General features: G+C 40.4%; 1 protein-coding gene across 1 annotated transcript in view; it reads right to left on the bottom strand.

Annotated features, from left to right (window-relative positions):
- ANTXRL (ANTXR like) overlaps positions 1-14894 on the bottom strand; it is a 52182-nt gene that overhangs the window by 24954 nt on the left and 12334 nt on the right. The window contains exons 4-12 of the mRNA XM_027672346.1: positions 14710-14791; positions 14574-14607; positions 12542-12621; positions 12354-12422; positions 12074-12154; positions 11912-11972; positions 5181-5279; positions 2833-2902; positions 1650-1728 (exon numbers count right to left, since the gene is read on the bottom strand). Coding sequence (XP_027528147.1) covers positions 1650-1728; positions 2833-2902; positions 5181-5279; positions 11912-11972; positions 12074-12154; positions 12354-12422; positions 12542-12621; positions 14574-14607; positions 14710-14791 — 655 coding nt within the window. The remainder of the gene's footprint in view (positions 1-1649; positions 1729-2832; positions 2903-5180; positions 5280-11911; positions 11973-12073; positions 12155-12353; positions 12423-12541; positions 12622-14573; positions 14608-14709; positions 14792-14894) is intronic.

Raw genomic sequence — 14894 nt, 5'->3', positions numbered from 1 at the left:
GTGAAATGCATGAATTAAGATAAAGTTGGAAACTGAATTGCCAACCTCCCTGCTTATGGGATGTAACTGGAGTGAGACAGTATTTTTGCACCAGCTGTGAATGAGGCTTCCTGCCTCCTTCACATTAAATCTGCAATAGGCTGGTCAAAAACTGTCAGACTGACAGGACTGGAGATTGGATTCCTCTTTTTATTCTAAGGCTACCAAGAAGAAAAGCTTTCTCCATTCATGCTCTGGCCTTTAGGAACCCAGCAAGGGCTGAGACTTCAGTCTTCATCAGAAATAGGTTACATACAGGTAACTAAATGCACCATTTAACACTTTTGTTACACTGCAGACTTGAAAGGTTTTATTGTACTTGAGGTAAAAGAGTGGAATAAAATGTGAAAATATCAGTCCTCCGTATTGAAAATCTGGAGAAAAGTTTTGTAAAATAGAAACGATCAGGTAAAGCAGCAAACACATCACTGCTAAATTGAGACCCTGCACCCCAAAGTGTTCCAGCAATCTGCTGTGAGATTTCCCGCCTTCATCACTGAAAACATCAAAAAATGAGATTTGCAAGTTCCAGTCACTGCCTCTATCTGCATTCCTGCCCTTCTCCTCTGCAGCTGTCAAAATGGCCAACAATGATTACAAGCCAATATGACAGCATTTAGCATAGGCTATAAAAGTCCTTTTGACACTAATAATAATAAAGCTCAAGTTTGATACAAATTGTTTGCTATCAGGTACTTCAGCCAACTTGGTTTAGACCAGAAGCACCAGGTTACATCTTTAGTTACGGTACTTGCTTGCATCAGCTATGGGCATTGCCTATTTTTACCTCAAAGGTAAGGAAGACAATTGCATATCTAGTAGTCAGTTTCTTAATTTTGACTGTTTGATTCTAAAAAATCAGACTTTGATAAAGGATTACTTCAAGCTGTTTTCCCTGACACTCCACCTGGTTTTTTTGACCATGAGATTCTTGTATCCTAACCCTCACTGTCCACAACAGCACACTCTCCCTCGGTTGGGCTAAGCAGCAGCATTTTATTAAGTCACTCATATCAGGATATGAGGATTCTATTACTTTCTGGTCATCCTACATGACACCAAGAGAAAAAGCAAACAGACCCTATCACTAAAACTTAAAAAACATCTTAGCAAATCCTGAATTAGTAAAGGAAAACTGTGGTGGTCAAAGAACAAATGCTATAAGCTCCAACCAAAAACAACCATGTCAATTTAGAGGACCTTTCATTCTGTGGCTCTTCCTGATCAATGTCCTAACAGTTGCCTTTTTACCCCAGATCCCATCAGGTATCCCAAAGCTCAATAGGGTGTTGCTTCCTGATGCTCCTTCTATCATTTTTTCAGATTACCTTCCAGTAAGATCCTAGCTTTGAGGATCTCTCTCTTGGAATAGGAATGCCTTTTATTGTAATTTTTTATTCAGGTAATCTGTCACGATTGTCTACCATCAATAACAATTCAACCTTAAGTAGCCCCGGTTATTTTTCCAAGAGCTGCTTTGATCTGGTCAGTAACTGTGATGCAGAAGCTGTAGATAGACCGCGCTCGCTCAAGGAGGCTTTGCCTAAAGAACCACCATTTCTTTCCAAGATCTCATGGTTTCTCTGTCAACCCCCATTGCAATTACTTACACAATGTGTGCTGGTGATGCTGACAGAGCTGGAGATGAACGTTAGCCCATTGTTCATGCTGACTTGTAGGAAAACCACCCTAAAGCACAAAACGGATACACTTATTTTTAGTGTCATATTTACACCCACTGTTACCTTAACTCTGGCTCTCTTTTAGCCATTGGCTCACAAACACACATGGACAGCGTGTCCTGCTGAGTCAAGGCATTTTCATGGCTCCAGGCACTTACCTGCATTTGCCTCTCTGCTTGCCCAGGAACTACCTTAATTGAGCTGGGACATATCCTCTTTATAAAAAAAACTCCTCCACCTGGGGCAAAGGGCACTAGGCCAGTGAATTAGAACAATGTCTCAGACATTTGCCATACTACCCTAAAGAGCACAAGAAACTAAGATTTTTTTTTAACCCCCTTCTGCAACTTAATGCACGAGAATGTTTCTTTTGTAATCCAAGCAAATCCAGAATACATGCATAGAGGTTAAGGGTAAGAAACTGAAATAACAGTGAAATTTTAGAAGATTCTGTCCTTAACCATTCTCCAATATTAGAGAAAGGGTCTAAGGGGGGAAAAATAAAAAATAATAGTAATAAAAAAGGACAAAACCCAACCAAACAAATTTGCTTCACCCACAAATACAAAGGGGGATGGAGGCATTCACCCTCAGCCCCAGTACAGTATTTAAGCACCCACAAGATCACCAAGGGGAAAGGTAGGGCATTGTGCCATGTCTCCCAGAAGTCTACAGGATTAAAACAGCTGAAAAATACCAACACTAGACAGAGCAGGGCAAAATACAGAAGCAATATCTATAACAGCAGCAAAGCAATTCAAATTAAGCATTTCCTTTCAATCTAAACTAAAAGTTTGCCTGTAATTTAATTATCTTTTGGTCTGAAAAAACATGATATAGGAAGAAAGAAGGAATCACCATTCTATGATATGGGGCCATGGTCCAGCAAGACCTTTTGTTAAACTATGCTAAAGACCCAACATTGAATAGGGCTACGTTGACTTATACTAGGAAAGGATTTGGCACAAAGGGGATGGCTGCAATCTGACACACATATACATAAATTTATTAGCTTGACACTTTGGGCAAAATTGTGAGCCTTTGGCTCAGTAATGCCATCCTCATCCAGAAGTCCACTCTCTCTTGATACATGCTGGAAAGCAATACTTACTGTCCAACATCTTCTATCACTGGTGCAGGACAAAGTAAGTAAGTATCGTGAATAAGAGTTGGTTTTTCATCTGAAAAGAAATTAATATAACTATCAGGGATGAAAAAAAGAAATTGTTCCAAGCAGGCTACCCCCTGGAGAAGTGCTGACATGAATGACAGCCACAGATGAACTCAGTATATGGGCAAGTACCAATACTCCCCAGTGGTGCTGATTACCAACTAGAATAACCATTCACATTGATGCCAACATGATGCTACCAGGCTAGAGGTATCACAGCTAAGAAATGGAAGTTTACCTCTGTTCCTGACAGCAGTGATCAGCCATTTGGAATTCAGCTTTGAGCAGTATCAATCATGTCCATCTGAAAAGTGCATGCAACCGCTACTCATACTGAATACTCTGACCCCTCAATTACTCAAGAGGTCAAAAGTTTAGTGTTCAATTTTTATCTACCTACTGTCAAATACACATAGAGCAGAATCCAAGGTTGCGCTGTCTGAGCCCAGGAAAAAGGAAGGACAGAGATGGGGCAGAGCTGAAATGGACAAATACTGGAGGGAAAAAACCAAACCAACCAGGGCTGGTCATTTACAGGAGCCAGAGAGAGACCATGACTGGTGTTCCCTTGAGACCTACCCTCACTAGCTGCTTCTCCTGTACCTGACCTCCCCTCTGTGGCAACATAAACTGCAAATAGCCCATGTTTATAAGGGTTTGGTACAGGCAGAGCCAAAAGCATGGCCATGGGTATTTTCCCACCTCCTTGCACACCACTGCTCCAGCAGCCAGCAGTGTTAATCCTTTTGTTTTCAGAAGTCACATCCAGAAAGCCAAGTCCCATGAACACAGACAGGAGGCCCAGCAGTAATCCTGCAATGGCATTCCACTAGAAGTGTGTAAACTGAGGCAGAAGAGCAGACACAGTACTGCTGTGACTATGTATACTATAGCTTAGCTCTAAATGGCCAGCAAAGCAGCTCTGGTGCTAGCCTGGAGAAAGACTGGTCTACAAGAGTTGAACCCAAGTAACAGGCTGATAAAAGCTGCCATCTTATGTACAGATATTTGTTTACTCTTTTTACCTAGGGGAAAAAAAATAATTCAAGCAACAACAAATCTAAGAGTTGTTCCTTTATACTTTACCCACTTCAAGCACACCTGAAGACAGAACTCATTTCCCTGCCTTGGGAGAGATGACAGCATAAAAATCACTGCTATGTTTTAGGGCCAGCCTAAGGGCAAAAAAAGCCGGTTAGCCTAAATCAGCATCTCATCACAACATCTGTTGCAGACCTAACCCAAGGAAAACACAACATGGAGCTGGAACAGAATCAGAGTAGTTTTCCTCCTGTGTATTTCCAGGCCCAGGTCAGCACTCACTGTGTGAAGTCCAATCAAGGTGCTAGTGGATTGGGGACAAGAAAAAAAAAGGCAAAAAGTCTGTTTAACTGATAAACCACAAGAAACAAATCCTGGTTAAAGGGCATCTGTAAGTGGAATGAGAGCAAGACCACCAGAGTTGATTTAATGCAGCATCCACGTAGACAACTTGAACGGGAAATGAAGGAGCAATTCATTTGCTCCCTCTTGTAAGTGAATTCACTGCTAGAGAAGGCAACAGTCTGGGCACGACAGGATGTGAAAGCCTCTACTGTGCTCAGCCAACAAGGGTAGTGTATATATGCAAAAAAGGAGCAGAGCTTCCCCTTCTCACACCATGCTTCACCCTGCCAGACATACATGGTTTCTCGGGACTGAGAGAACTGCTGAGAAACTGGACACTCAATCTTTTTTGGACATTCAGTCCTTTGCCTAGCTGCTGAGACAGCAAACAGAAGACCCTGTCCAGGGCAGCAATGACAGGGAATTTCCACGTTACACAGTCACTGTTGTGGGACCAGCAAGTGGTGTCAGAGAGGAACAGAGCAGGCCTGGAAGGGCTTGGTTTTATTATGGCAATTGTCTCCTGAACTGGTGAAAAAACACTGAAAACACCACCATGGGATCAAGATAATGTTATTTCTTTTTACTTGGAATGGGAAGCAATTTTTATTCTCCACCTTAAAACCTGATACCCAGTCTTCTCTGCCACATGTGTCACCCATGTGCATCACTACAATGATGCTGTGCAGCAGTATGCCCCATTTAAGCACTCAACACAATGCCCACAGGTCACAAGATTGAATAACAATGAATTTCAAGCTTCCTTCAAGTGTAGACCTCTGCCCCAGCTCCCCCTCATATCTGCTGCAAGGACTCCCCTTAACATGGATGAATGCTGGCCTGTGTTCCATGAGATGACCCAGCCACAGGGGTCACTAGAATACACCAGCCTGCAAACTTACTGATAGTAAGGCTGTCATTGAGCTTGAAGCTGCAGAGTACTTGGTCAATATTTCTTGCATGATAAAAGCCGTTGCCTCTTACCACAACTTGAAAGGATTCTGTAAGTGAAAATATAGAAAGAAGATTTATGAAAAATAAATACAGCATTTCAGTTCAGAGTGACCTGAATTACAACATGACAATTACTGTTCTCTGCCCTATCACTGAAACAAAACATTTACTCTGACACTGTCTCTGTTCAGCAGCAATGGCCAAGAGCACTACATGGCATTAGTGCTTTACAGAGTCTTCTCTTTGTCTTAAGTTCGCTTCCACAAGCATAACACAGATCCACAATGCCTTGAAGGTGCCACAGTAAAACTAAGTCTGACTTGACTGATGTTATCTCATGGTTCCTCCGTGGCTTTTGGAACAGACACCTTGCACAAGCACCAGTTCTTCCTCCTCTCTTCATGGCAGATGGCACTTGGCTGTAAGCAGCAGCTCTGTTCAGGCAGATGCTGACAGACAGGACTCCCTCTTAAATCCCCTGTGAACCAGAGAGAAAGCTTTGCATCTGGTACAAACCCTGAAAAAAAAAACAACCAGTCTTCCTGCCCGTACGATAATTGAGTCTGTGCACAGCCCCACTCAGCATCTGCTCTGCATGGGAATACCTAAGGTGCTGTCATTTTCTTTGTGCTCTTCCCCCACAACCTTGTCCCAGCAGCTGAAACCACCAGTGGCACAAGAAGAGACCTGCCACAACTTCTGTTGCTTTATTCCTGATAGGGAAGGCACCTGTGATTTGTCATTACTGTGATAAGCAACTATGATTTGTTCATTCAAGCAGGAGAAGCATCATCAGGGTTTTTGGTTTTTTTTTGGCTAATGTTCCAATAGTCTTTTTACTGACAGAGCAGTTTTGCATTTGAACAAAGCCAATATAGGAAGGGTACTGTCAAAAGGGAGATCCCAACTTCACATGCCCTCCACTGTTGGCACCACTGATCATGTTGCAGTGCACTGACTTACTCATTCATACTCCTGGAAAATAACTTTGTTGCCAGAAACACCAGTAAAGTGACTTGCCGAGCTGAGCATCAGCTGGAAAAAGAAGCATGCAGGAGAGGGCAAGGTAGAGTGACAAGTAGTGGTAGCACCAAATGAATTTATGTCTACCATGAAAGCACTTGGTGTCACCATATCCAGTACAGTTAGGGACAGGAAAGATAAACTGAAAGAAAATTATCAAGAAACCTGGCTTTGTTTTCTCAGCTTCTCCCCAGCAAGCTTTTAAGGTTATTCCTTAGTAACCTACATAGTTAACACTTCTCCTCAGAGCATTAACAATAACAAAACTGTTTGCTGTTCTTCCCTCCCTTTTACTGCCATAGTCCCCTTCCTCTTGGGGTGAGCATGAATTGCCAAACTAGGCACAAGATGCGCCAGGAAGTGAAGTGGCAAGGGAGACTTCCCTCTAGGACACAAAAATACACCATGGATGCTACACTGACCACAGAGATAACATCTTTAATGCAGGCAGGTGGAGAGACACTTCACAAATTTGTTCTGTCCCCAATGCATTTTTGAAACTCCCTTTGATGCCACACCCAATCAGCCAGCTGACAGCTGAGATCTACAGAATGCAGCAAGGGAAAGCACAGGAGCTGCATTTTCACACATAAGTCTCCTACTTTAGCTGAATCCTTCACAGGGCTCTTACATCAGCCTTTGCACAGCATTTGAGACCACCCCAATACAAGGGGAATACCAGCACAACACAGGACCTATTAATCTTCAAGCTTCACATACAAAACCAAGAATAAACTACATAGTTCTGCACTAGTAGTGAGTAAAACCATGAACAAGTCCACATGCATTATCATTTATACTTTGATCGACATACTAAAAAGGAGAGCAAAACCATGTTTATAGGTGCACAGTTTTTAGTGATTCAGCTTTTAATTAACATTTCATACAATGCATTACCATATTACTTGGAGGAAGGAATTGCTATTGGATAACACTACATGAGGCCCAAAGGCAGCTGAAACACATTCAGCCCCATCTGCCTTCTCTTTGTTATCAAGCTACTACAAGGCAAGCTAGCATGAAGATGTGGAGTGCTTTAATTTTTCCGTGCTTTAATTGTTCTTGCCAAAAACATTCTCACTCGTGGTCATTCTCATTGCATTGAGGTCTAATGCAATTCCAGGTGAATTGGGCAAGGGCATTGGCAAGTTATGATCAAGGACACTCCAGTTTTCATCATAACTTGTCCTTAGAGCAGGCCTCTGAACTGACACAGGCTGCAAGGAACATGGGAATCTGAGAAGGTATTTTGGGAGGAGAAAAAGAAAATATCTACTGGAGTGCATCTTTAAATGAAACACATACTTTGGCACCTTGCTGAAGGTGATAAAATTTGAGACCTCACTGATCACACCAAGAGCCAAATGCACAAGTCCAGCATCAGAATTTAGCCTCATTTTTATGGGAATGGTTATAGCTCCTTGTTCTCACTGGGGGTGGAAGTCACTTCTTTAAACAAATTAAAATGGACTGTAAGGCAGATTCATCTGCTTCTTACTCCAGTAAGAATCTTGAGTTACTCTTAGTCAGATTCATGCCTTGAGCCGTTCCACATCTAACCCAGCTGATATACCGAGAGTTATTCGTGATGAGCATCCCTTTTTTTTGTCAGCAGAGCTGAGAGTCATGACCAGCCCTGAAGGCAACTGGGCCTCTGCCCACCCACCAGAACTACCTGCCTGGCACCACACACTGCTAGACTAGCTTGTGGCCAGCCCACTCCATAGTGACTTGCACACCCAGGTAAGATGATAATTTTTTTTCTCATCTCAATTTTATATTATAACAGAAGCTTGCTTAAAACAAAATTGCACTTGGATTTTTCTTGTCTCCTGAACTAATGGTCTTAAAAGGCAGCAACCACAAAGGTTTAATTGGCAGCTGTTTCAGTGGCTTTAAAAAGATACAGCAAGTAAGAAAGTTTCAACACAAGACATCAAAGGTAAAAGCTACATCTAGAAGTTTAGTCTTGTCAAGGCAGTTTACCTCTCCTGCCATTCTTTTCACTATGACTGCCACTCTGCACAGTCAGTTGTGAGCCAGTGACTGGGTAGTAACCTGTCCACCAACATAAGCTGACAAGACTTGCAGGGAAATGTAAACAGCTGGTACTGGATTTGGTTGTTGCTGTTAAGAAGCCTGCCCCTTCAGTTGCTCTGGAGCATTAATGTGTTCTGGATGATGGTCTGTTGAAATGGCTAATTCCATTTAATTTTGTGCTCTGGCTCTGGCTGCGTCCTTTTCTTCCTTAGTTACTGTCAGATCGTAGATTGCAGCTTTTGACAAGACAGCGAAGGGAAAAAGGTCAGCACTGAAATAACCGGGCAGCGCTGGCAGCGAGATGGTAGGTTGAAGCTGGTGTGCGCTGGCTGCGCTGTCGGCTCCGCTTCTCTGACTCTGATGAGAAGCTGACTGCTTGCATCCACACCTGGTAGTTGATGTGGCCAGTAGGATGCCACATCCAACAAAACCTTTCAATCACATCTGCGTACCGTGAGCATAATCAAAGCAATGATGCTGTCAAACGGGATACGTGGCACCTCCGATTCTGCACTGATAGCCTGTTTACAGGCTGCATGTCTTGGTCATTTTAAATCAGAGGGAACAGGAAGGACCCGACTACATTGCTCCACATTGGAGACAATGAATTTGCAGGGTCAAAAAGCATTAAGCATCAGATAACTGTCACAATATGATGAGATGAATTTGTAAACGGACTTGCCAGATACCTTCGTCACAGAGAGCCAGAGTCCCAACTGGAATTGTCACCACATGGAAATTATTCCATCAGCATTTTACTAAACCTCTAGTAAGTCAAAAAAGAAGCCAAGATCACCAGTAACCACCAACACAACAGTAATTATGAGAATACTTACAAGCAGTGGGTCAGGCCCTGCTTTAAGCCCTGATCATGACTTGCTTCCACTGAGCCACACAAAACCCTCATGATCTCATACCAGACTGCAAAAATTATTAGCAAGGCTAAGTAAAAGTTGAACCAATTATCACCTCCTCACTCCAATAAGTTTCATACGAAAAGCATGGACAGACACATTTCAAGGTTGTAAACAGGCTTTGCTGGAGAATGTGATAATATATTGTACTCTTTCCAAAGGTCTACTATTTTTCAATCATCATTTTGAAATGCAAATTTCTATTATCTATTTTTTTAAAAAACAAACAAAAAAAGAGTCTAACTTAAAAGGGGGGGGAATGTTGCATTTGCAGAAAACGTTCTGATTTTCAGCCAGTGTGTAGATACACCATGCAAGTGTATATATATTTTGATATATGATTCAGGGGCTATGTATCTTAAGTATACATCATCAGTAAACTGTATCAGTAATTACCTAAATTTAAAATGCATAAAAGTGCTGACATTAATGAAAAAATACTGAAGCCCATGAAGCAAAGTCCAAATGAATTACATTATAAAAATAAATCACATTACATATAGAGTAGAACTATAACTGTCCAGTGAACTGGATTCAAGATCTGGATTCACACTACCACGAAAAAAGTTGTTTAATCCCAGGAGATTCCTTCCAGGAGGCAGTAGTGCACACAGCTATGCAGATGAACCTCCAACTATATTAAAGTAAGTGGGATAATAAAGGATAATAAAGCTAAGCACAAATGTAAATATTTCAGCTATGGCTTGCAGGACTAGACTCATAATAAATACAATTACAGGCCTAATTCTTACTGCCAAAACCCACTTAAATACAACATTATATAAACAGCGTGCACCATTTGGAGCTGCAGCTTTGGCTTCCTCATTTTTTCAAGTTCTCTGCTGCTTCAGACAAACCTTCAAGCATGTGAGATCCAAATCTTCCTGCCCTGGTGACTGAGCACCGTGCTCCATCATGTGCCAGCCCTTGCTTTGTCAACAGGGACAGAACAAACCTCGGAATTGAAGTGAAACAAGTGCAGTACCTTGCTGAATCAGCAGCAACACACTGAAACTGATTCTGCCGAATTTGTATTGGTCTTATTTGAAAGCCACAAAGACAAGGAAAAACTTCTACAGAGGCAATTAAGGAGATGATATTATTTTTCTTTTTTTAAGGACAAACTGTTTTTAAAAATGTACTTGTATATTCTTAATCACATTTGTGGTAAACTAGTTACCTAGCAAGCTTAGCAAAAAATGAAGTGGTTTGAACTCATTATCCTTTGGGAAAAAAAAAGAAATTTTACTTTTTTGCTGAAATATATTCAATTTTCAAAAGAAAGTATTTTCTTGAAAATTTATTTTCTCAAATATTCCAGAAAAATATTTTCAATTTTCCATTTGAAAAAATAATTTCAAGTTCAACTTTCCAATATTCTTAATATTATTCCAAAGAATTGCAAGAATACTACTGAAATCCCTTGTATTGGAATACCATGTTTTCACATAGCTAAATGAATTTTTATTAAACAGGACAGTTTGCACTAAGCTGTTGCACAAAAAAATTTCTGGATATACAGTAAGCAAGCAAAAATAGGAAGGAATTTATCACTATGAAATAATAATTTAAAAAAAAAGCCTTAAATGACAAAGCTTTAAAACTGGTTGTTTGTTTGTTTTTTTTTAATGAACTCCACAAGATTTTTAAAGGTATAATCATTCCTTTAAATTTTCCACAGACAAGATTTTACCACAAGCTTCTAGTCCACAATTATATACTTAAGAATAATTCAAAAGATGCAAGGATGTTTCATGTTCAATTGCAATATTCAGGGCAGGATCATATTGTGATCAACATGTGGAAATGAAGAGTGAACAATTTCTCTGCGGTATTTATTAAATTTTTCCTGAGTTTCATATTTTTTATCTGTTTCAAGGTCAGCTTTCATGCATCACTGATATTTTATTTTTATGTTCTCCTTTTTATAGTGTGTAAGGAAATGAACACAAGACAGTAACACTAGAGCTAAATAACCATGCTGTAAACTGTACCTTCCAGCAAACTTATGGTGTCACTCTTACTCTGCTGCAATAGTCTTTTAAGCAGACAAAAATACAGCAAGAGAATTGCTAACATAAACCAGAACAAACCCAAGTTAAACATACTAGACATGAAAGGCATGAAATTATCAACAGCTCCTCTGGGTGTCCCTCATGTTTACCATACAGACTAATGGTTCTTTCAAATAAATAAAACATTAGCATTTTAGAAACACAAGAGGTATCTTGGCCTATGCAGCAAATTATATTTGGTTGAATAAACCTGAAATTTCTGTGAATGTTTTGCAAAATCTTGTTCTAACCGCTGACAAGTCCTAGCAGATCCCAGGAACAGTCTTTCCAGAAATTTGTGAGATGTCGCCTTTAGACCACAAAACACCTCTGTCAGTCTGGCTTTACATCACTTTTGTGTCTCTTTCAGATTTTTTAAAAAGTAGTATCCCCAATTCCCAAAGTCCTACCTCTGTCAACTCTCTGAGCTGCTACTCAGCCACAGCAGCTACATGTTTATTGGCACAACGTTTTTCTGAAGCTCAGAAGGAACATGCAGGGCTTTAGCCATGGCCCAAGAGGATGCTCTAACACATCCACGGGCTCCGTCTCCAATACCATGTGTACTTAACACGGTAGTTAGGTAGTTACTGACATTTCTTCAGTGTCAGTCACTCACCTTATCACACTGTTTTTGTGGACACTTACCTCCTGCACAAACACTGGACGGCTCAGCCGCCAGGATCTCAATGCAAGATTTCTTGAGAATCTGAAAGATTTAGAAAATGGCATTTTTGGTAACCATTTTATCTATGCTTTATTAATGCAGGAAAGGACGCCCTTTTCTGGGTTTCAGAATATCAAACTTACTGAATCAATTGTTCCTCTTAGGGCATAAAAGCCTCCCTTTACTGGAAAAACATGATCGATGCTGTCAGCAATCGTTGACAGCTGCAAAGAAAGACAATCATAAATCATGAGGAAAACAAAATTACAGTGAACAAAACCGGGCCCTTTCATACTTGCTAGAAGACATCATAGTGACATGAAATGATTTATGCCTCAAGTAATTAAATAAATGCGTTCATCTGATGCTGTTACTTGTGCAGTAGTATAACAGAAAAACAAAACAAGAAGAAAGCAAAGTTACCTGAGTTTCATTGAAATCTTTCACTCCAACACAATAAACAATAGCTCCAAAGCTTCTGGCTCTGTTGGCCTAAAAAAAAATAAAATAAAAATTGCCATTAAGTGCAAAGCCATATAATCAGTGGAGCCAGCAGTAAATGTCTACAGGTTTGACATAAACTAGTTTGGATAAACATGAAGGTGACTTACTTCTTGTTCTGCATAATAAAACTGAGCATCTTGCAACTCTCCATCCGTCAGAGCAATAATCACACTAGCAGTCCGAACTCCTACATGGAGGACAGTTAACAGATTGCATACATATGACACAATACTCAGCAATGAAAAACAAGTTTGAAGTGAGGCAATCCTTTTTGCTGAAAAATAAATACAAAACCATAAGGCCAGACTCTCAGCCTAATTTGCACGGACTTGGTGATAAACCAGCTGAAGGCCAGATGCAAAGCATGCAATAAGCCAAAAACCAGTGCACCTTCACATCACAAGCATCACTGAAGGGGCAGTGCTGCTCTAACAAGGTCCACATATGGACTTTTCTGTTCTGCATAAAATACAGCACCTACTGAGATCACCACCTTTCACGTGGAGAACTGACAAAATGGATCTGCAGAGAAGGAGAGGTTTCTTCTCTTCTTTTGATGAACTTGTTTGCAGATAAACCTTGTCCAGAGATTGTGGTAAGAGATACCTCTGCAAAAGGAGCTTTCCTGCCATTCTGCCTTCCTCTCCAGCGACTTTCAAAGAGCAACCCCACTGAACGTGGTATGAAATGTGCTTCTGTGGGGTTGTGGGAATGGGGAGGGTGTCAGTCCTATGCTTGTCAAGCAACAAGAATTTCCAGTAAAATTCACAGGAATTCAGAGCATGTGAAAACCTTAAGATCAGGGAAAAAAATTCATGTCTTGTGAGGTGACATTTTGTATCCCATATAAGCTTAAGTGAAAAGGTTGCATAGGCTGCAGATATCTATATATGTAACGTAGTATAGAATACAATGCTGCCTAAAATGCAACAAGTTCACAAAATTAAACCAAATTAACATGCAAACTATCCTTCAACCAAACATTCTGAGTCCATAGTTCTTAAGCCAAGTAAATAATATACACACGTTACTTTCAGGGAAGTGTTTGTTATTTTTTCAAAATAATCTGTTACAATTTCAAGTGTCTTCTCCCATATTGTCTGAAATTAAAGACTGATTAGTTCTGACAGGTTTCTTATGCCACGCAGTCCTTCCCATGTCATGTCAGACACAGACATAAATCTTAAAAAAATGACCTGCAACTTCAGAGGAAAAAAAATAGCTTTGATTCCCAAATTCCTCTTTTTTTTTTTCTCCGCAGCATGCTTTAAAAAGGCTGAAAAATGGAGATCTTATTTTGTTTTCTTCTCTACACTTGTTTCTTCCCTGATAATTTAGCTTATGAATCCAGATCTCATCTACTCTGTTTTCCTCCCTAATAAACTTACAAAATACTTGATTAGTTCTTAGCTATATGCTATACTGAGGTAAAATTGTTTTCAGCTGGACCCTTCAGGACTCCTGATTTTACTGGCAGAAGTGCCTGCAATGCTGTGCAGAGCTGCTGCTGTAGACTCTACTCTCATAGCCTATTTTATTAGAAAGGCACTGGCCTGTTTATCCATCTTCCAAAAGACCATCAGCTCACAAGAACAACCTCACACAAGGGTATGAACCAGGCAAGACTTGTTAACTAATTAGGCCTTCTTCTGGCACAGACAAAACCCACAAATACACTTTTCTCTCAAAATTTAGTGAAAATGTACATTTTAGCAACTTGGAATCTGAACCCAAATCATTCACACTGATGTAAAAACTTCAGCTAATTGTATTCATACCTACAATAATGAGAATGAGGACTTGGGAACACAAAGCAGACAGGGTTGAAGGCATCAGGACAGAAGGGCACAGGAAAACCTGGGTATTCCTGTCTCCTGCGTGCAGGACGGGTAGCTGTAAATGGTTTGGTCTGCATTCTGCAATGGTCAGATCTGGGATCATACTGGTCTTCTCTGGTCTTAATAAACCATGAATCATGCATTTAAAAGTAGGACTGTAGTCAAAATGGAATGTAGTATTGCATAACACCAATTCCTTCTCCAATACTTCTTTCAGCGGGTTTACTGCAGGTCATAAAAAGGATTATAATCCCTGTCTTTTCAATGCAGATATATAACATGAACAGTATACAACACATACCTCCATAGGTTTCGTGGTAAATTTGCTCATTTGCCTGCAAGGAAGTGTAGAACATTGTTAGCCCTTAAGTATACCAGCATCAAGTAAGCAAAGTTTATATGTATAAAACAAAGAAAGTAGGTACTGTGATGCGTACCCTTTTAAATCCTTCATGCATGAAGGTGTCTCCTCCAGGCACTTCATCCCGAAGAATGTTGAGCCCTTGTCTTATGGCTTCCCTTTGGATTGAAAAAAAACAAATACAAACAAACAAACAAAAAAACCCCAGGAGAACATTTTATTAAAAGTTCTTCTTTTCTTTTGTTGAGATATTCCTGTACC

Source organism: Neopelma chrysocephalum, unplaced genomic scaffold, assembly GCF_003984885.1.
Source record: "Neopelma chrysocephalum unplaced genomic scaffold, ASM398488v2 Primary Assembly neopelma1_97390, whole genome shotgun sequence".
In the NCBI taxonomy this organism is placed as follows: domain Eukaryota; kingdom Metazoa; phylum Chordata; class Aves; order Passeriformes; family Pipridae; genus Neopelma; species Neopelma chrysocephalum.
The sequence above is the reverse complement of the archived record's forward strand: the minus strand, read 5'-3'. Positions and strand labels throughout refer to the sequence as shown.